The following is a 23476-nucleotide window of genomic DNA, read 5'->3' as shown; positions in this document are numbered from 1 at the left end:
TTACCGTGTGTGTCGAGCGTTGTTTGCTTGTGAGTCGAGGTTAAGCTAACGTACATGAACAGAACCTTCCACTCTGAAAGACTATTTGGCCTGAGGCTCGGATGTATATTTTAAGCCTCGCTGTTTCATTGAAGATGCAGCGACAAACAAGTGAGTTATTTGAAGAAAGAGGCCTTGATCCTTCCGCTCCGGGCAGAGAGGGCTCAACCCAAGTCAAGGGCCAGCTGGCTTTACCCAGCTTGAGGCCCTTTGGGGGCCAACAGGTGGTCAGATGCCCTCTAACTTCCAACATTTGTTTCCTGTGGGAGAGTAGCTGCAGCACATGCTGTGAGGGTAGAAGGCTGATTGACGGTCTCCAGGGTTTGTGTGTGTGGGTGTTTTGCTTTATTTAATGATCAACTTATTATATCTATTTTCAGCGGCTTAGTCTGCGATGTATTTAAATGTAAAAAATATAGTGAATCAAACACGGCTCAGAGTGATGACGATGAATCACAACGACCCAGCTGGGAGTCCCAGAAGGCCGTGACGCGTGTCAAAGGCATCTTAGAGGCCTCGTCGTTGTATGTGTCCTTCGCATACATGTGAGTGTGTGTGTGTGTGTGTTACAGCAGCATAATTATCCCGCATGATAACTGCTGGGTCGCTCTGCTAGGTTTCCTCTGCGGAGGAACGAAGGGAGCCGAGCCATTGGATGACGCGCTGACCCGTGGCTCACCTGCTAATTGTTCCTCTCTGATTGAATTTGCTGAAACCCCAGAGGAAACGAGGAGGTACGGCTACATGTTTGTCCCTCTTTGATGACTGCACCTGAAGCCCTTTCATGGATGCTGAATGGAAATATAAATAATAGAAAAAGAGGCTGCCAACCAGAGGGCCCAAAATAACAGTTTAATTGGAATTTATGTTCTTCTTTGTTGCTTTTCTGAGCAATAAAGGCATTTTCAAGAAACACCATGTTTCAAAGTGAAAGTGTTATTACAAAGCCACCGCTCTATGGTGCTCAGCGATGTCTCAGTAATCACTACCTTTTCCGATGGTGTATACCACAACTTGAAATCAGCTGTAATGATTCAAACTACTTCCCACTTGAACATGTGTTTCAAACTTCTGGTGAAACCATGTGTAGTAAAAGGAAATATGCTGAAGAAGCACTTTCTGAGAATGCATGCAGGGAATTGCTGGAAATGTTTCCCTGGGTAAATGACGCTTTGGAAAAGTTAGATTTATATCCTGTTACTTGTTCTTGGGTGGATTAACGAGAATGGTTTTAAATGCTGGAACGAACTAATAAAGTTTAGACTCTTCCCCCAAATGGTCATGTTTGACACCATAAATTGCATCTCTTGTAATATATGGGTTGCCTAAGAGAAAAGTGGTACAAATGGATCTGTGGTAGAAATATAGTGCTTATATTTGAATGGTCTACAATTCAGTCTGATATATCAAACACAAAGATCTGCGCGCACACAGTACTACTGCCTTCCTTGGCCATTAGCAGCACACTGATAGCCATGCCCAATTAAGCACACCCACACCCGGCGTGCAATTGGCACTTGTTAACCTGCAACCTTATTGGAGACACCATGCCTCGCCGCTAATGACACATTCCCATACTCCCCGTCTGTGCACGCCTCTGAATACCCTCCCGGCACGCTGGCATGGAGCAGTGATTATGCTAATTGCTTAATTATTCGGCGGAGATAATAATTCAGCATGAGATGATGAAAATCTCACTTGATAATCAAGTTAGATACCTGGGTAAGGATAATTGGAGATTTCTGCCGAGCGGCATAAAAATACAGCTTAAAATTCATTAACGGTAAATGGAATGAAGGGAATCTATGACCCTAACATTCCCGTACTTGGAGCACCCCATTTAGAAAAAAGAAGGCTACATCACACCATGGAGGTATTGTAATACGAAGCAATTTAACGAACATCTCGCGATCTCACCTTGAGTTTCTCGTAGCGGTCGCTCAGGGCCGCCACCTGGTGGTCCCTGTGCCTCCCCACCAGCTTGCACAGCGAGCAGATGAGCTGATCGTCCGTGACACAGTACATGTTGACCTTCTCCTCGTCGTGCTCCAGGCACTGAAGCCCCCTGAGGTGGGAGTCCGGCATGGGCTCGATGAGCCGGTGGCCGGTGAACGGCTTCTTGTTGGGGTGCGTGGCCCTGAGGCACTCCTCGCAGTACGACACCTCGCACGTCACGCACGTTTTGACGGCGTCCTGCGGCGGGTCCTGCTCACAGAACTGGCACTGGACCGGCTCAGGAGGCATGACCGGGCTGGACATGGCGGCGCTGAACGGGACCAGCGCCAGCCGGTCGCTCCCTTCCTCGCCGGGAGAGTTGGGCCCGCTGTGGGGCGCGGGCAGCGGCAGGGACACCCCGGCCGAAGATGAGGCCCGCTGAACTCTATCGATAATGTTCTGCAGGGTCACGTTTCTCTTGAGTCCTTCTAGTCCGCGCTCCGGACTCAGGGAAATGACATATCTACAGGTGGGACACTGGAAGGCGCCGATGCTCTGGACGGATTCGTTGGTGGCGCAGTGGGAGATGAGGATGCGATGGGCGCAGCCGAAGCACAAGCTGTGAGCGCAGGGGAGCAGTAGCGGGTCTTCAAAAAGCTCCAGGCAGATTGGACAGGTCAGCTCTGACTCCAGAGTGTCCATCCTGCTCAGAGGAGGCCACGCGGGACCAGGCGCAGGGTCAGCGAATTCCAGAAGAGCCGCTCAGCCGTCTGCAGGTGGGGAAGATGAAAGGAGAAAGAAAGCCCAGGGATTAGAGATTAAATGGTGTGAAATGGCTTACCTCACACTGCTTTCTTGGGAGGACTTTTGTCTCAATGGAGCAGACCACCCGAGTGGACTTGAAGAACGGCAGTGTGAAGTCATCTTGGAGGGGCAAATAATTGACGTCTCCAACGGATAGACAAACACATCGTTGAAAAGTGATGTATATAATTGTGTTTAAAAGTAGCTTGGAATCCCATATTCCACTGAAACCATTGCCAATGGTATCAAATCCATTGAGTCGCTTGCCTTTAGCCCGTTTCTATGGAATCCAACTAAAATGTACACCAGCAAGGAGATGATCCGCCTGGTGTGGCAGTGGTGTGGTAGTTTGAACGAATCGGTGGCAGCTCCTTAAGCTTAATGTGTGCACATGGCCATTTATTCCCCCCCTCCCCCCCGCAGAAGAGCCGAGTTATGATTCCCCCCTCCCACCACCGCGTGCTGAGAGTCCCCCGCGTGCTGTGAAATCGGCGGGTTCTGTTTATGTGTGCAGAGTTTCTTTTTAATTAGAAAGTTTGAGAGAAACCACGCTTAGTTCTACTTAAATCAACACGCCGTAGCCGAGTGTCTCGTGAAGTCGTGGCGATGTTGAAGGAAAAGCGGTCTGCTGTTGAGTCAAATGTGTGTTTAATTAAAAAACTGAAATTCCCTTGCTCATGATAAGCGGCGCAGGAAATCGATAAATGAGCGTGGCGGGGATCTTGATAACGTCACTACCAATCATTTCTTATCCCTCCGGTCCAAATGTTCCCTTTGAGGCTCCGTCTCGCAGTTGAAAGTTCCTCTCTGCTTTGCAAGTTCTGTTCTCTTCCGTCGCCTCCTCTCTGGTGAACTCCGCCAGAGGCTCAGTAATAACTGCAGTTAGTTTGTGGCACCCAAAGGAGGTTTCTACCACTGCTGAAAAACATTCAGCACAGACGTTTCAAGATTAGATGGAACCTATTCAAGCCCTTCAGGGAACCAAATAGATCCGTGCCACGTATATACGATCAGAAATGAGAGTATATGAAGATGCTGTTGAGGTTTTTCTCCCAGGAATGCATTGGCAGAAACCCAATGGAGATGATCAAGTGGACATGCACGGATCATGCTGCCATGAACGGCATTCCACAAGGGGCGATGAGATCTGAATGAATTGCATGTGTTTTCGTACCAGACAAGGTACTTTCAGCAGATGTCACTGTTTACCGAGCTGGAGGACGACCATCCTCTGAATATCCCTCCTACTCGCTGCCTCATCATCTTTCTGCGTGGTTTTCTTTCATCCTCTGTGCTGCGGATATCTAAGCCAGTAATTTGCAGCGCGGCCGGGAATGGATGGAAGGAGAAAAAGCGGATTTTGGATGGACGATTTGAGGAAGAAATTGGCACGAGCCAAACAACTTTGATCTGTTATTTGCAAATAAGGAATCAAGTTAACATGGAGGTATATAGACGGAGAAGAGGATAGAAATTGAGTGGGAGAGATGAAAGTGATGCTACGCCACCCAGTGGGCAGGAGGACAGTGTGGGACTTAAAGTTGTGTACCACAGGGGTCAATGTTGACATGTTGAAGGCTTACTCATAATAAAAATAAAGAAAAGGCACAAGCACTGGTTTGGTAAGTTAGTCGGAGGACTGTTGAAACTGAGTCAACAACTGAATCAAATTGAAACTGTTTCAATGCGGAAATAATCCTCCATAAACAACCCTGTGAGACATACATATTGTATTTCTCTATATTCTCTGTGGATAAGTCGGATGCAGTAATACCTCGGGTGTGTGCATTGAGCATTGTAAACCGTGATCACTGACGTATTAATAATGCAGATTTGAGATGCCTGCAGGCCTTCAGTGTGCACACAGCATTTCACATAAGCACAGCGAATGCAGAAAACAACCCCAAAATAAAATGTTCCGGACAAATCCGCGCAAAGTTAGACATTGATGGATACTGTCGACAGCAGTGGGGAAACCTGGGGGCACTAAAGGGTAGAGAGATTAAATCAACCTCATTCCGCCACACAAGGGTACCCACATCCCAACTGCAGGATGAGACTGGGTGAAATGCCCCTCAGCACACAATAGGTGACACTGTTGAACCGTGCGTTGAGGTGACGGCACACAGCGGAGGATGCAGGGGGGGGGGGGGACGGAGGGACCAGGAGGAAAGAGGAGCGTGGAGAACCGAGACGGCAGGAGGAAAATCCATCCCCAACCATCCCTTCCTCTTCCTGATGACTGAAACGTCAGCGCCGACGCTCTTCAATGGGGGGGGGGGGGAGGACACACAGCACAGTGAGCTGGGGGGCGAATCTTCCCCGGTCCGATTCCCACATGTGTCCTACTCAACCGGAAAAGAGATCATCAACATCATGGATGTGGCAAATAAGTACATATGAGACAGCTGTTTCCTTCCCTCCCGCTCCGCCCCCCCCACCCCCCCCCCCCTCCACAGATAACACCACCAGATGCTTGGTGCAGGTGTGCGTTATGGGGGTCTGTGGCGTTATAGGGGTCTGTGGAGATATGTATATTCTCCTCCTCAAAAAGAATCACAGTCCTGTACCGCCGTCTTCTATTCCTGGCGCCTCTCTCCCGTTACGGGGCCACGTAACCTCGAAGTCCGAAATTCCCCACATCTTTATTTAAGGGGGGGGGGCGGGGGGGAGAGAATGTCAGTGCCCTGATGCTACTCTTCGATGCATGGTGTTTTTTATTCATTTGTTTTGAAACACAAACCTCTTCTCTAGACCATAAATGTCAGCGAATGACCTTTTGCAACACAACTTTCTGTATTCATTTTTTTTCCTCCCACTTTTGATATTTCGCCGGATGTCCGCTGGCTCCTCGGGAAAGCAAACAAGCGCCAGAACAACTAATGAATCGCCTGAGAAAGCAGCTTTTCATCTCTGTTGCTGATTATATTTGAGCAGACTCCTCTCGCCCCCACCACCTCCCCATTTAAATCTTTCATTTGTCGCGTGGGTCGGAGGAGGCCCCGGCGTTCCCTTTCCACTCAGTTAAAGCTGTTAAAAATTTCATAGGAGCTCCTCCATCCATTTTTTTTCTTCATTTTTTATTTGTTTTAAAAGAACCGATTGGACAAGAACACGATGCAGACGTTCTGTGTTTGGAACGGGGAAGGAATGCAAGCGTTTCCTGCAGCTCGCCCACGATGTCCCGCTAATAACAGCTAATAATCGTACGTCATTTCTTTTTCCAGTGATTTAACAGAGAGAGCCTCTTTTTCATACTATGTATTCAGACCCTTCCTCGAAGCAGCTCATTTCAGCGAACAAAACCCCCCCCACACACAACCGTTGCCTCAAAATTGAGCAGAAGAAGTTGGACTCATCCGTGACAGCGGTGAGTGATTCCTTTGCCAGATCGCTCGCAGTGAACAACATCGAAAATGTACAGAATTATCGCAAGCAGCTGAAAACCCGTCCGACGTTCCCCGACTCCACAGGAAACATTTGGTCGGGTGGAGGAGGTACGTTTGGCGCGTTGACGTGAGCGGCTGTGGCAGTCCGCGGCGCACAACCCGAGGAGTAGGTCATCGCCATTGACCTGCCTCACACAGTCATCGTACACTGTGTGTGTGTGTGTGTGTGTGTCACTGTGTGACTGTTCCAATTTTCTTTTAACTCGCGGGCGGCAGAAAATGGACAACCCACACACACACACACACACACATGGGCAGACAAATGCTGGAACCAAACAGAAGAGGGCAAAACCATGTGAAGTGTAAGCGTGATGCCACATTGTCGGACCAGAACTCGGGTCTGAAATATGTTTCTGCAAAAAGTCAACCACTACGGCTGTGTGCAGGTATTTTGTCGGCCTGAGTAACTTTCCACCAACATCACTTACTGATGCGGAGTGAAGCAGCTCAATTATTGACATTTTTGTGGAAAAACTGCATGAATTATTGACCTATTTTGTGAATTATACAACACAACCTCTGGCTTGTTTAATTTCTTCCTTTTAAAGAAAAGCCTCCATCCCTCAAACAATTAAACACCTTTTTTACCTTCAAACTGTCGAAGAATTTAACCCCCTTGCCCCCCCGTCCATGTTCCCCTTCCCCTCGCTCAACCGCTTATGAGATTTGAGATTAAGGGGGGCGGAAAAACAAAAAGTAATCTGTTTTTGTAACAGCAGCGACGGGATAACACCCGACCTTGAGGAGTCGTCATTGTTGTCCGAGGTCGGAGAAAACTTCCTCTACAAATCTTTACATATGAAAAGAAATATGTATGTATATGCACGTGTGATGTTGGGCCCGCTGGTGACGGTGCAGAGGAAGATACAGTATGCTTTTAGTCACGTGACAACGCCCGAAAGACATCCAATGTCCACCAGTGGATGAAAAACAGATTTTTCAGATGTCAAACTCAAAAGGACCATTAGATTTTAGAATCTCTCTCCTCTTCGCATCCCTCCTCCTCCTCCCTATACAGCACATTGTCTGAATTGTTAGCATGTCAACAATGCTAACTGTTGCCCCCCCCTACACACACACACACACACACTCACGTACTTTGTCTTTGTCTGCTTCCCGACACCCTGCCATGTTGATCCCTAATCCCCTTCCTACCACACTGGCTGTGACCAATCCTGGTATTTCATGTTTCGAAGCGGTCAGTCACACTTAACCGGATTGGCCGGTGGCATTGTCCCGGATGCCGGGGCTATTAGTGATTATGATTAAGGGTGACATTTGTGATGGTGTGTGTGTGTGTGTGTGTGGCGGGGTCCATCTGTATTTGTGCTTGTGTGACCCAGATTGGGTGCAGCGCCACAAGTGAAATGAGATGCGATGTTTGGGGGCCACAGATTGCAGAGGATGGAAAGCGGCCCGGTAATGCTGTCAAGGACGCATTTGATCAGGGCGAATGACCTCTGCACCCACAACACACACACACAGAAACCCAGACACACAGTGTTTGCTTGGTTAAATTAGCGTGGTGGTGGGATTCTCTGCACTGCAACAGTAAACAGTGACAGATGTCAAGAACTTAACATGACACACTTAAGGTTACTTCTTTAGAGCAAGATGCCCCTCTAGTGTAAGTCTTGTTTTGAAGTTACGTTATGAATAGGGTGCTGCATAGGATGATGGAGTATTAACTAATAAGCTTCTATTTTCTTTTAAGACGCTACAAATATAGTTAATGCCTCCCTCCATGATCACAATTATTCTACAACGCATTCATTTTGCCTGTAAAAGATGTGCTTAGGATCCCCCCCGGCGCAGATAAAAGTGATTAAAGAGTGCATGTTCCCCAAAGTGCTAAATTATCATGGCAATTTGAAATGTTTTCAGCATTAAAGCGGGCCCCAGAGAGCTAGCAGATGATGTAAACTGATGTATAAAACCAATCGCTAGGGGGAGAAATGGAAAGCAAGAATGCAATGGGAGTCGTGTAAGAAAGGCATATTTTCTAATTTGGAATGTACCCTGCAAAAATAGCCCTAATCATTAAATTAATGTTATTTAAATAAATCAAATATCCCAGGGCAGCTATAATATTTCAAATATTAGTAGGCAATATTGGCAGATGTTGTAACGTGTTTGAAGCAAAAGAGTCTTTTAAGTCTCAATTACTTGAGAGGAAATGATTTGGTTTGTATTGTAATCAAGAAATTAGATTAGAGTTCACCCCCCCGCGCCCTCCCAAAAAGAAAAAAAAAAAGTTTCTTTACACATGTGACTTTGATTTAACTTCTGCATGCCTACAATGACCCTGCTTCACACCTCCCAACATGTGGACAGCTGTGGAATATGCTTACAATTACAGAGGCCGGGCATTTCTTTGAGCTGAAGGATGAATTTTCAGAGCGATGACACAATCTGTGTTTACATCTACTCCGAAGGGAAGGAATGTCAAAAAGAAGGGGAAATAAAAAAGTGAGAGGTCCTTGGAGTGGCAGATATTCCAAAAAAGGATGCGATCTTTCGGCATGCAGCACGTTGACCAAAACCATCCACGCATAACAAGTGGCCCGCGGCACATCTTCAAACACACGACCCCCTGAAAGGAAAATAATCAAAATCAAGGCGCATCTGACACCTGGGGAAAAAGGTTGTTTATCGGGGCGGCGCTCTCAAAGAATCTGATTATTTCGCTCCCGAAGGATTCAACTGGCAATGATTGTGTTTTTTTTTTTCCTTCTAGAGTAGGTGAGCTTTGGTTTTGCAGAACATCAAGTGCAAGAAAGTTCCGGGAATGGAGGCTTACCCGGTTGTATAATGCGTTGACTTAGCACTCAAACCAGATACACAAACCCACATGAAACCAGAAATCATTATTTGATCCTACTTTGCTGCCACTCCTCTCATTCGGGTTGGTGATTAAAGAATGCACTGGGGTGAATAAAACAGCCTGGAGTGGAAATAGGGGGAGGACGAGTGAAAGATAAAAAAAATAAAATAATTCCAGTCTTTATTTTTTTGCATGTTTAGATAGCAAATAGATTTCCGCAACTAGAGTTCCGCCCCTCAGTCATCTGGGAGGCTGCTGATGCTTTGAAGACTAAATGAACCACTTAGGGAGAGATAAGAGTCATGAGTTATACCTCCACCTTGCATCATGCAAGCTACTCACAGGCGAAGTAGCAGGATGTTTAGGGAGGGGGGGGGGGGTGGCGACCTTTAGATGACCGATGCAATTATGTCCTCTCCTTGTGTCGTAAAGCAACAACATGAGCGCACCTTTCCCTCTCGTCAGGTCCAAACAAAGCAGCTGCCCCAAGTGCCCCATTCCGGAAGAGAGATGACAATACATCCTCTGCTATGTTTGTCTACACGGTTCCCACAGTTACTCTTCGGGTCTGGGAGAAAAGAAAAAAAAACCACACCTGATAGCTGAGATGCTTTCCTGGCTGACAATGCCACTGAAAGGTGCCGGGGGAAACAGGAAAAGCGACAATGCTAAATGGCTCTTCCTCCCGACAACTACAAACCAAACATGAGGCGAAGGCATTTTTGTCTTTTCTACTCTTTGTCAGGGAAAACGTGAAACTCTTAAACAAAGCATAATACTCAGTCACTGTGGATCAAATAAGATCATTTTAAACTCACACTTGTTCCGTTACCCAGACTAACATCCAGGGAAGCTTCTATTCAATGCTTCTGTTTTGCTTCGGGTCAAAGTTGCACGCCTTGGCGTTGCTTTAACTCGCATCGTAAACTCTGAACCCTGAACCCGGGTCTCCCTTGGTCCCTGTGACCCTAGCAGCAGGTGAGACGGATCAGTTGCAGCACTGAGCCCGTGGCGGCCAGCTGTCGCTCACACGCTTCAGAGCCCACGGGACGTGCACACGCATGTAGAGATACTGTATGCACCGTACTGAACACGCCTCAGCACACACAGGGGATGCTGCGAGGTCAGTAATTATTGTAAAGATGTGATACATACGAAGCAGGCGCCACACGGATGAATACGTTGGCTGTTAAATGTATTTGTTCAGACTTCCTATTTACACACCCACTCACCACTCTAGTAAACCCATATTTTAAGCATCCCTCAAGGCGCCGTCCCCTGTCCTTACATATCTGGTGCTTCAAGCCACCACCACAACACAGTGGCTCTTTGAATTTGGGTCACAAGAAAACAGACCCTCACTCGCAGCTTAACTGCACACACACACACACACACACACACACAGAATTGAATGTGTTATTTGGGTCAGTATTCAAAAGTGTCTGTCAATACTTTGTCCAGCAAAGGTTGACGTCGGCACAGCAAAAAGACAACATTTTAAGTTTTTGTAAAACTTTGCTCAGAACACCGAGACTTACGGCACGAATCATATTTCACCACGTGGTACGAACAAACTCCTGCGGCACAAAAGGGCGATTTCAGCAAGTGCTTCTACTCCAGCTTCTCTCCGGGCCGCGAGGCAGACGGCTCCACAGAACTCACCGGCTGTCCCGAAAGCCGCTGCTCTGTCATTACCATTCCAGCAATGCTGCCACTCGACACTTCACTCCACTCCTCATTTCCCCCGGAAAAACACAATCAGAGCCGGGCTGGTGGGGAGGGGGGAGGGGGGAAGCATGCTGGAATCCCCCAGGGCCTCGCACACTTAAGTCAACTAAGAGGAACACAAACTCCTACAAGCCCCCCCCCCCCATTTTATTATACAGTGGGCATAACAAAACAAGCCCCCTCACTCCTCCTCTTTCACCTTCTCTCTTACCTTCCACATGATTAAAATCCCATCATCCGCACATAAAGTGGAAAAAAAGAAAGGAAGAGATGGAGGCAGCCAGGGAATGGAGGCTGTCTCTTGCTCTCGCTGTCTCTCCTCTCTGGGACGCAGCGGCAGCAGCAGAGGCAGCGGCGGCGGGCAGTGAACTTGGGAGTCAGTGAGGATGTGGATATGTCTCCGTGGCTGTGTCATCACCTCTCATGACATGTTTCCCACCCCCCGCCCCCCCCCTTGTGCCTGTGTAAGCCTTTCCATCCTGACCCGGCAGACAGAGAGAGAGAGAGCAGAGAGAAACTAATGCTCCGCCCCCCCCCCCCATTCCTCCCTCTCTGTTTCCCCCTGTATTCAAATCTGCCAGTGGGCTGCCCAGCTTCTAAGTAGGCCAATCACTGCAGCAGTGGGGGTGGAGCCTGGGCCGTCCGTGTGCATGTCGGATGCGTCATGCAGACATTCCGTCTGTTTCCACGCGCCGCTCCGTCCACGCTTCTAATCTCGCTGGCACGCCAACCGATGTGGACGTGCGCCGGCGTGTACTTACGCAGGAAGTTACTGTGATCTTCCACACTTTTAAAACAATTTTTTTACCCCATGTTTGATGAGCTGTTTGTTTGAACACATGACGACCGTCTAAAGTGCAGACGCACCGCATTACGCTTTACGCCCTGCATCTGCTGCGTCTGCCATTCACTTCAGACGAAGACCGCTCCGACCGACGCATTCAAGCGTGTCCTGTTTCCGCTTTTGGTGCAATCTCCTTTGGTTGAACTTTGCCCTGCTGTCGCATAGCATCGCACTGCCAGGCTGTTTTCAGTTACGTGGACTGCTAGTGCTTTTCGGGTCGGCATCTTCAGAGACCGCGACGGGTTTTTGCCTTCAGGAAAATTGGCTTACGTGGTTAATTTAAAATAAAACACGACCTCACAATCGTTACTCTATGTTCAGTTATATGATGTGACTGGTAGAAATGGACAAATAGCAGTAAAAAAACCATCAGAAATCCTCAGCAGGCATCAGCTGCCTCGTTGGGAACAGTGCCTCCCGGTCATGTTCGACTCCCTTCGGGTGGGAGTCTTAGTCTTGCCAATTGCGCATAACGGAAGCAAAGCGTGAAGCCAAAAAAAACGAATCAGCCTGAATTCACTGTTGTGAAATTGACCGTCCGTGCAATGTGGAGGCTTTGTAATCTGGCTGCCCATTGGTCACTAGAACCCAAATGATCCATAACACGTTAGCCTGGGGGACTGGGTGCTATTGTTGAGTGTTGTTTTTTTTGCTTTGCAGAGAGCCATTGGTTATTTCCAACCTGCGTCTTGGACTGCAGGATCCCCGAGGCAGTAATGGCCCATTGGAATGAAATTTTGGATGTTTGTTTGGGTCTGGTACGTTCCAGAAGGCGTGAATGCTTCACAGAAATGCCAAGCATCTGTTCCCAACTGTTCCCAATTACATGAAATGTTACCGACTCCCTGTAAGGGTTAGGGTCAGATGGACTTCGCAAATAGTTTGTTTAGTGAATTCATAAATATTCCCTGAAGGATGAAAAATCATAGAGGTGGGTTATGTGGTTCCAAGGTCTATTGTGTGTGTCCACTGTCTACGACACATTTCATTAACTATACAGCTTGTTTACGGCATTGGATAGACGTGTGTGTGTATTTCTGTTAGAATTGTGGCTGGCTTTTCTGGCGATTGGAGTGGGATCAGTCGGGGTGAGGCGGGCGCCAAAGAATGTTCTTCTGGCAAAGAACAGGGAAACAGTTTCCATCTCGAGTCAGTTCCCGGCAAGAGACAGACCTTTCTAACTCACACTGCTGGTCCCATAAGTACAAAATACAGGCGTCCACACACATGGTGCATGGACCTTAATGCATTTTTCTCCTCGTTTTTTAATTCATGTAACTTGGAAAGCATGTCTCATAGCTACAGCAAAATGACACTTGCAATTTTAGTAAAAAGAAAAAAGATTCAAACGATTCATTCTATTTAATTAATAATTAACAAAACCAACCCCATGGGTAGTTTTCATGATTGGATAAAAATTCAGCTTAAAGCTAGCGTGTGAAGTTTGCATTATGATGCATTCAAGAGGTGCTCAGTAATAACGACATTATATCTTATCGTGTCCAATTTAGTTTTTGGCAACAAACTGCACATTTATCCCCGAAACGTATCATCTGGGGTGATACATCTGCCGGTAAGGGAGTGTCTGTCCAAGTATGCAGGATTTAAGGCTTCTAGTTTTTAATCATGGGATGGAATTGGGTATCAAGAGTCGCTGGTAATGACTACTGAATCTCTGGTATGAGGACATCTTAAAACCCTGCTGACTCACTGCGCTTCACACAGCTGGCCCGTTGGTGTGTAAAGGCAGACCCAAATGTTGCCTCCTCTGGTTGTGAGAGGCACAGAAACTGTTGAAACTGAATGCTGTCCCTGCGTAAAGCTCCAATGTCGTTACTTTAAATGAGCCAATCACCATCTAAGGGTGCCACCTATTCAAGTTAGAAACTTAAATACAAAACTAAAATGACCTATCTGCAAGGGAATAGATTTGGAGAGTACAGCTACGAGGTTTATAGAGATAATGAGACCGATCCAGTTATTTTCCCTTTGGAGAATGAAGTCACACAGACACAAAAGCACCTTGGTTCGTTCGAGTCCCAAAGCAGCAGATGCAGTAGCTGCGATTTCTCACCTTGAACTGTGCGTTCCTGTCATGCCCCTGGTGATATTTTGATTGTGCTCCAGATGACATTGTGCAAACAGAGATGAACGGTATTGAGTTTAAGCCTAATTGGGTACATTTTGAAGATTTTTGTACAACATAAAAAAATGATGATTCTCCTTCAGAGCAAGGAGGCGTAACAGAGCGGGGGCAAAGTAAGATAAACCACTATTCAATTATATATTATATAAGGAATTCTTTAAAGCTCTCGCTCAGACTCAGCTCAGACTGTCTTTTAATTTCCAACCCTCCAAAGAATAGGCATGAGGAAAGCTTGCTTGCACTGAGTTTAGAGAGGTCTTATTTTTTAACAAGCAGGAATGAGCGGAATGTGGCCGGGTGCTGTCTCCTCTCTCGGGTCGAGACCATTAAAGGGATAAAAGGCCGCCGGGGTTACGACCGAGACCTTTCCGGAGGGCACCAACGCGGTGGGTAGTCCGTGTGGGATTTGTGGGATTTACATCGCACATATGTGCAGATGGACACGTGACCACTGAACACTAATCTTTCAAATGGCTTCGAAATAAACGCGAAAGGACAAATCGCCAGCGTCCTTTTGATCTCAACCGCCCCATATGCTGCACACACACACACACACACACACGTGTGCCCTGTCAGGATACTTTATGACTTGGATACACATCATAACCCCCCCCCCCCCCCCATGGTCACCGATCACTATCTTAGATTCTAAAGTAGATATGCATGCCCGAGTGTCGGCCCTTTGCTGCCTCGTGAAAGACTCATTGGTGACCTTTCTTTCTTTCTTTTTTTTTAAAGCTTTTTAGGTAGTAACAGCTGAGACAAAAGACATTTCACCTCAAGCTGACCTCTGGCATTCTAAGTGAGTTCACATGCAGGCGGCGAAGTCCTGGCTTCAATCAGTTGGGGGGGGTGCACAGCTGGTACCAGCCGACAGCACAGTTTTGGATTAGTGCGAATTTTGGGGTTTTGTGTCCCGGAGCTTTGCGTCTCTGTCAAGTTGTCTTGGAGAAGCAACAGATTTTAATCAGAGATAAATTACCACAAAGATATCACCCCTCCCCCCCAATAAGTTTTTAGAGAGGAGGAGAGGGAGCGAGGCAGACGGATTAGGAGATATGCAAGGATGCGCGGGGCGATAAAGAAGTCTAGGTGATAAACGCACCATCTAGCTGCACAATTTCCTCTGAGATAGATGTCGTTTGGCAAGTGCTGGATCTTAATATCAAAAAGGGGAAAAGGACAATTGAACCCGAGTGCACCATCATGTTGTCACAGTGAACTAGCCCTTTAATGCTCCCTGAGAAACCACTCATTGGGTCACTCAACAGAGCGTCTGTGTGTGTGTGTGTGTGTGTGTGTGTGTGTGAGCTGTCAAACCTGACAAACATCCCCTGGGGGACCTGACGAGAGCGACGACACAGGATTGGATTATCTAAGGAGAGGAGACGCATGACTATAAATGTTTTTTTTTGTGAGTCAGAGAGTCGACCAGACCTGCCAATTGATGGAATTGTTTTTTGTTTTTTATTTCCAATGGCGTTTTGTGAGTAACATGCAACGTGCAGGCAAGTGAGAAATGGCAAACTCTGAACCAGCGGTTAGTTTGGAACATCTGGAGTCTTCTGGCTCTTATCCTGAATGATGATTAAAAACATCATTCAGGATAATGCAGAGAGAAAGAGAGGGCAATCCCCATCAGGTTCCAGATATATACTTAGAGTCCGGTGGATGCATGCACTAAGACACACACACACACACATCTGTTGTCTAAATCTGACACATTCCCCAGGAGCAACAGCTCAAGGGTACTCACCCCAAGGAAACCCATTGCAAAGCAACAGAGGAGAATGCAAATGTTTGCCTATATTTATTTACAACGCGCAGCTGCCCCATCATGTATCCAACCGCCCGAAGCCGCGTATCGAGGCCGACGGAGATTAAAAAACGTTGTGACCAGATTGAGACGCACACTGAAGCGCCATGATGAGACCGTCTTAATGAATCACCGAGGATTCTACCGACTCAAAGAGACGCGCATTCTCATTAAAGCTCATTTGAAAGACGTGGCACTCATCTGACGTGCTAAACCATGACAAATCCGAGTTAATCAACATCGGGAATGACTTCTCGAAGGGTTAGCGCAAGTCGGTGGCACATCCACATCCTCGTATAGGTCGCTAAATATCACGCACAGCGCGGGCGGCTTCAGCCGGCTCTCACGCTCAGCCGAGTTTGTCTCGGAGCCAATTTGCTTCTTCCGCCGTCGTGTCGTTATCCGTTGGAATTGTCGCGCGGCGTAAAGTGCGGTATGGCGCCGTCATGTAATAAGGGTGTGACGAAGCAGAGTCCGTTGACGTGGAATTCACAGGAGAAGAAGGCTGGTATGTTCAGCTCGTATTCTACACATTTCAGTCATATTCATGCCCTAATTATGTCCAACGTGAAGCCTTCCAATTAGTGCGCGGACGTGTCTCGCCACAATGCTCCGCTTGTGTTTTGCCCTCAATTAATAATCGCCATTTGTCCCTGGACGTTGTGTAACTACTCATTTTGTATAAAAAAAAACAAATGGAGGTCGGCACGTGGTCAGTTCTTAAAGGACAGCAAACGTGGTTGGTTGGTGGAGGAGAATAGCCTCTGAGTATGAATACGGTCCTAATATTAAACATCTGAAGGACATAAGCCTCAACTGGAAACAAAAGCTCACAGATTCTAATCCGACACACATTTGTTAAACTCGACAATCATCCTCGCGCTCTGGCTAGCCGTCTGTACTGTGTGTGCACTGAAAAATAAATCCATTGTTTGTACCCATCCCTGGCTCAGTGCACAGGAAACACTGGCACTCTGCGCAGATACTGTTTAATCGGAAGGAACAGACAGCGAGAGGAAAGGACGTGCGGCGTTCTGTTGGATTAGAATTTGAATATCAGCATTATGTGTACAGCTTTGATCTACAGTCCACACAGAGCGCAGCCTCTTTTTGATGTGCTTTTTAAAATGTGACGGGCCACGGGGACAACCTCATGAGCCACGTGACCGATCAGCCCCACTTTTGGGATCACTCCCTTCCCCACCAGGGTCCACTCATTCAATCCGCCGAGCCAAAAAGCTGCTGGGTGACACGGTTACTGCTCTTCGCTTGGTGCCACTCAGTCATTCGGAGCCGCAGAGGAGAAAACAGCGAACCCTTACCGCCGGGAAGTTATTCTAAAGTCATCCACCGCTGTTTTCGATGAGCCTCCCCGCGGTGATTAAGATTGACTTTTTCCCCCAGGTGTGCTGAATGACGGCGTGAAGCATGAATAAGTTAGAAGTGAGAGCCAGGCTCTCCTGGCCTCCCCTGCTCTCCTCCCTGCAGTGTCGCGCAGCTCTGTGTTCACAGCATGCGTGTGTGTGTGTGTGTGCTTTAATGCAACGCTGTACTCTCATCCAGCTGGCAGTGACAGAATATTCTGATATATACGAGCCTGTCAGCACCTGCAACCGGGAGAGCGCACGTACGCAAACATGCGTTTAGTAGAAAGTAATGAAGAAAAATGAAAAAAATGAATCCGAGATGAAGCAGAAAGCCAGTGAGAGGAATCGAAAGAGGGAACGTTAATCAGTGCACATGCATTTTGTATGAAAGGGGGGGGGGGAGTTAAGAGGACCACATACTGTGTGACTACAGATAGTCATAAATTATAAATGGAATAAATGATGCTCTCAGTTGGATCGTTAATGCCGTGAACTATGAATCAACTAAATCACCTGTTTGAGCCGGTGCCTGCTCCCTGAGATCCAGGTGCAAATAAAGGTGTTTGTCTCACCTTTTTTTTTTTATCAAACTGCAGTCGACGTATAGAGTTGGCACCTTTTCACCCTCCTACACCCCCCGGAGGTGCTTTCCAGGGGACAAAGACTTCTTAAAGGCGACTGACATTTGCCTCCGACGTGTTTGCTCGCCCTCTCTGCGCGACTGGAGCCGTCCTGCCAGACAAGTTCTCACACACACACACACACACACGCAAATACACACACTGACCTCAGAGGTTCAATCAATACTTTTCCAGAGTTGGAAAGAGACGTTGAGGGACTGTGTGCGTGTGTGTGTGTGTGTGTGTGTGTGCGTGTTTAGTTACTGCTCTCACAAACAAACAAACAAACAAACAGGGATCCATAAAACCATTAGCGATATTGCGTTGCCCTCCCATGGCGCACACATTTTCACGCGTCCCATTACCCGTCATCTGTTTGCACAAAGGAATCCATTATTAACCACGGGGCAAAAAAATATAAATAGTAAGTATTTGACCCTCATTTAAGGCCTTTTTAACGCACGTGGTCGGGGCCAACACTGCATGAATGGGGCTCAAACACCGGGAGGTGTTGGGCGTGGATACCGTGGCACCCCAGGGTGCCCTTAGTGGGGAGGCAAGTTGCCCCAGGATTGGTTCCTTTTCTTTTCTAACCACGTGACATTTACTTAAATGACATATGTTTTCAATTAGGGCTGCACGGCGTACCTGTGTAAGATCTCCTTACGTACCGTTCATACCGGTGTTACGCCATGACAGCTGAAGTTGCTATTGGGCAGGCGGCAGATTTTATTTTTACGGCTCTGTGAGCGCTCATAGCAATGCAATTTCAGATGTATGCAGATACTCAGCAGTCCAGAGAAATGGGAAGTATAAATACATTAGAGCTCAAGTAAATTATAAACTTGTGCCTTAACCCAATTCCAGAAGTATTCAATACACTTTGTAAGTAAATAGGTATATCTACAACACACAATAATCTATCGGTCGATGCAACACGATCCGTGACGTTATAGTGGAATTTATCCTCCGAGATACTGAGCACTGGATCTTGTTTTCCAAAACAAAAGTTTTCCAAAACAGTGCGGTTCCCAAGTGACTGTGATCCTGTTGACATGACACATTCCTTCTGTGGTTATCCGTCAACACTCTGGTGGACGAAAAGTGATCAACCCCACAGTTAACAGACGTTTGGACCACTGAGCTTTGTTCAGACAGCACGCAAATCCGATTATTTTTAATACACCAGCCCGTCCATACATTTTACAAGCCTCCACACAGGATTTGTGTTTGGACTATAAAATCTTTCGGCTGTCATCACTACATTGGTTGCCTCGGTTTCAATTACACACACTGACTGGGATCACTACGGGGGGGGGGTGTGTCACACTTTTTGGATGTGTGAAGGAGCTGCTCCCCTTGTGATTAGGGAGCATCTTTTCCAGAAATAACATGGCAGTGTATGATCTAAGATCTAAGATATGATCCAAAGATGAAAGGGCCCATTCGAGCATCTTTGAGGGTGGTTTCTAAAGACGCGAGAGTCATGTTCAACATAGAACATGACTCTCGCGCCTTTAGAAACCACCCTCAACCAGCACGGATCGATCAAATTCTGCTTATTGGCCAGACTCTGAGCTTCAGCTAATCAGAGCGCCAATTAACGTAAGCGAGCCACAGCGTCGATCAGTGGGACACTAAGTCACTCTGAAAGTTGATTCTGAGGACAGGGACACGTAAACCAAGGGCACAGAGGGGTTGGAATCATCTGACTCGTGTTGGTTGAGTTGGCTCATCATTGGCGCCAATGCAGGAGGCTCCAACAAAGAAAACTACAAAAAAAGTTACACTGGGATAATCATTTTTCCATTTTGCAATGCAAAACAAAAAAACAAACATGACATGCTTGTGCACACTCCTGGGTGATCACTTTATCACACGAACCCTGTCTCTGGTGGTATTAATCGATCTAGTACAACCACAACCTATTTAATACACTCGTCGGTGCCCATCGTGGGTGAGAAATTTCGTTCTTTTCAAGCTTGTCATCTGTTTCTGATGTTCCCAGCACGTCTGACAATACTAACACTGTACCATTGTCCCAAGCACACTGCGCATCAAGACAAGTTGAGTCGCCCCCACACAGCCGGAGCCCGAGCTGTGTGTTTAGCACAGACCCAACAGAGCGGGGTGGGCGCCTGACTATATTCACGGTCCATCTCATCACCAAGTGTATTTGGCTCTCTGAAGCTTTGCCATTGTGTAGATAAACATTCAAGTGCCGTGTTTGGTCACCCGGAGGACAAACCGGCCCATTCACACAGTCCCCCCCCCCCGCCGAGGACGGATGAAAAAAGGGGGCAAATGTAATGCTCCTTTGTGTATTTAAGGCTCCCCGAAGCCTCCTCCGAGTCCTTCCTTCTCGATTCAAACCCGTTTTCTGGTTGAGCTTCGGTAAAAGACGAGGAGGCGGCGAGGAGCCAGAGTTCTGCTGCCGAGCAGTTGAAAAGTGAAAGCCAAGCTCTCGGGTCCTTAGCAGAGGGATGGGATTTTGGAGCTGGAATGTGTGGGGGGGGGGGTTTGGCCGGGCATGAAAAAGATTGGACGCGTTTGGCCGTCGCTGACGCCAACAAGCTCCTACCTCGAGACGCCGCTGGGTTCCAAGAATGGCAGCGAGAAAATAATCTCCAGGCAAACTGGAGGTAGTTTGTTCTCATTCATTCTGGCAAGAAAATAGAAATGCAAATAACCAGGTAGCAAACCTTAGCAGTACTTGATGCGTCTTAAACGACACTGGGACTCGTGCTTTTAATTTACCGTCCAGCCAGCCAGCTTTGGCCCTCTCCAACAACCTTCCCTTCTCACTGGGACCAAGCAGAAAGTCTCCTCCATACTGCATGCACCGTTCTCACTTCATTTTTAGCTCAGCGCCGGGGGGCTCCAGGTACGCAACTGTCACATCCTGCTGCATTCAGCAGCACCTCGCTCTCCACATGTCAGCACTGATAAGGCGATGGAGTGCGTGGAACCCCCCCGATGGGGAATGGAGGCCAGTTGTGCATCGCGAGTACGTCCGTTATTGCTGCTCTGATAGATGTGAATCATTTATTCCTCTTTAAATCAAACGGGACTCTGAAAACCTCATCTAATCTATTTAAACGTACAAAAAAAAAAAGACCCCCTTTCTAAGATATACGCCTGTATTTCTGGCTTTCTGGGTACAATACATTTTGTTACATGCTAATCTTTAGTTCTCAAAGCTATGTTTAATTTATCTTGCACTTAAGTAAGATTCATGTTGCTCAATCAGCCAGACAATACAGCTCACTGACTGCCACCGCACATTGTGCTTTTCATGTCATCATTCAATATGTATAGCTGCGTGTGTTTGTGTGCCGTCCTTTAACAAACCAAAGAAAACATCGCTACAGTCCGAAAAATATGTCCACAGTAAAACCAAGCAGTACGAAGCAAAGGGCGTAACTTGAATGAGGAGATTTCCGCTTGGAAGCTGAGGAACTCCGCAAAAAAACACAAAATCACTGTTGTACGATATAATGAGCGTTAAACCCCTCAGTCAGTCGAGCGCCTGCTTTTTAGAATATTTGAGTACACTTATGCATTGAAATCATTTAGCATCTTTGACAGCTTATAGAACAAAGCGTCCTTTTAGGTATTTGCAGAAATGAAGTCTTTAAATAAAGTGCATGTATCTTATGTTTCCTTTTGACTGAAATGTAAGCTGCATCCTCACCATTTATAACTAACAAAACCTGCAAACGAAGTCTATTATACCCGCTACAAATGAGAACGATTGGCTTCTACAACAGAGTCCTGAGTCAAAACAAGCAAATGTTTCAATCGGCTCATGTACACAGAGTATTGGGTAACTGTTGAAGCAACAATGATACATGCAGTAATATTATATGACCCCAAAACTACCCAGCAACTACATCCACTGAACCTGCAGGGGATTGTGTGTCGACAAAGAGTTTTATTTTAGTCAAAATTGTGCACATTTAAATAAAGGTATTAAAAAAAAACATTAAAATTCTTACTTTAGACTTTTTGTAATAACTAAAAGGCAAGCTTTGGTATTTTTACGGTTAAAGTATGAAAAATGATTTTGGTTTTTTGTTCTCTTCTCATTTGTTCAAAATTGCATATATAACCTCGTAGACCTTTCATTATGCACTCGGAGGACCAAATATAAAGCTCGCCAAAAGTCAATGAAGAACAAAACTCCAGACGAAGCCGCGCTGACACAATGACAGCAGCAGGCACGTGCATCCAACTCCCACGCCTAAACCACATGGAGCAATCCAGCCCCACCCAAACCCCCCCCCCCCCCCACCCCGTCCCGACCCACTCCACCCCTCCGATGTATGACATTCCATTGTGCATGTGCTGCGAGGAAGAAAAGAAGAGGGAAAAAAAGGAGACCCGAAAAACCTATTGCTTCTAAAGGAATGGTCCCAATGAAAGTGAATTAAGCAACAAAGGAGGCACTTACATTCAGGAGCCTCACATGGTCCTCCCGAAAAGAAAAGGAGAGAAGCGTGCAGTGGGTCCAGGCTCACAAAACAATAGTAGATAACCTTGAAGACAGAGCGAGGAGGTGAAAGTGAAGGGGGGGGGGGAAAGGCAGGAGAGTCAGAGAGATGGAAAAGAAAGGTGAGGGAGGGACGCGGATACGTGCATCCACACACCCAGTGTACTCGCAAATCAAAACACTTTGGCTCTTTTCTTGCATTTCCCCTCCTCCTCCTCCTCCTCCTGTTCAACCACATCTCCCCCCCCCCCCCTCTGCCTTCGGGTTTTACTTGTCATGTGTTCAGGCTCAGTCAAGCGGGAAGCGGGCTAAAGGGAACAAGCCTGCGAGTGCTTAGTCCGGCGGTTTGGAATGCTCATGCTTATATTACTGAGCTTCCTTGGACCCTTTTTCTCGAGTTTGATCCAGACCAGATGGACGGTGAGACAGTAGACGATAGCCAGCATCTCGGCGTGTCTATCACACCTCCCCGAGAAGTAAGACAAGTCTCCTGGGGAAAAATGTAGATGGATCTCTATGTCAGGGGCCTGTGTCCAGTTTCCAAAAGCCTTTGGCTGCAACTTCATATCTCAGTTAAGAGGATAATGAGAGTCCCGGACTGCTGACACAATCACATTGCCTCAGTTCAAAGAAATGAAGGACTCTTGCTGTACAACCATTTGCTGATTACACAAAATGGTGCACTCCATGGACCAATATTTTTCTCTTCCTCAGAGAGCTTATGTAAAACGCCTTCGTTTTTAGTAATGTTTGTAAAAAAAAAAAATGTCCTGCCTTGAGTTGATTTGAACTTTTAGTGGAGAATAGAAGCACAGCAGGGGGATCAGTAGGCGGTTTTTATACTCAAAGTTGGCTTTGAACATTTTGGGCTGAAATTAAAACAATTTACGGTTTACATTACAAAAAGCTGGTGCTTCATTATGATCAGTCTGAAAATGAAACGATTGCGAATCATCATTGAGTCTTGTAATTAGCTGAGCATTTCAAAGCAGATGATTTCTGGATGAATAATTAAATATCATTTACAATGTTTCTAAATGATTTGTGTGTTAGCAAGTTGTGTAAATGAAAACATTCTCAAAGTGGTATTCATAACAACACGGGTAGTTGTGCACTTCAGCCCCCTGTGGTCAAGATATGTGTTACAACATCACTTTCTTTTCCCACCTGTACAGATGCAAAATGGTAAATTTGACACATGATCTTGACAATGTTTTTTTTCTTTTTATAAGTTACTGACGCATTTTCATCCGTTGACGCGAGTGGCCATCATCATGTAACAGGTGGTCGTATACTGAGTGGGTAGAGACAGAAGCCCCTGCCTGCCGTGTACTATCGATTGTCTTTGGCGTTTGCATGTCTTTGATCTTTCATTTTGGGCCCCCAGACAATATACATAACACTCTACATAA

At 46.7% G+C, this 23476-nt stretch overlaps 1 protein-coding gene across 3 annotated transcripts in view; it reads right to left on the bottom strand.

Annotated features, from left to right (window-relative positions):
- LOC119215704 (E3 ubiquitin-protein ligase Midline-1-like) overlaps positions 1-22172 on the bottom strand; it is a 37309-nt gene extending 15137 nt beyond the window's left edge. Inside the window, exons 1-2 of one of the 3 annotated variants that reach the window (XM_037468099.2) lie at positions 22026-22172; positions 1957-2744 (exon numbers count right to left, since the gene is read on the bottom strand). In XM_037468099.2, the coding sequence (XP_037323996.1) occupies positions 1957-2676 (720 nt within the window). In that variant the 5' untranslated portion in view covers positions 2677-2744; positions 22026-22172. Of the gene's footprint in view, positions 1-1956; positions 2745-10713; positions 10791-10990; positions 11219-22025 lie in introns of those variants that run through there. The other 2 variants (XM_037468090.2, XM_037468107.2) reach the window with 2 other exon arrangements.
- Positions 22173-23476: the final 1304 nt, after the last annotated feature.

Source organism: Pungitius pungitius, chromosome 3 (assembly GCF_949316345.1).
Source record: "Pungitius pungitius chromosome 3, fPunPun2.1, whole genome shotgun sequence".
Classification (NCBI taxonomy): domain Eukaryota; kingdom Metazoa; phylum Chordata; class Actinopteri; order Perciformes; family Gasterosteidae; genus Pungitius; species Pungitius pungitius.
This window is presented reverse-complemented; position numbering and strand designations above follow the sequence as displayed.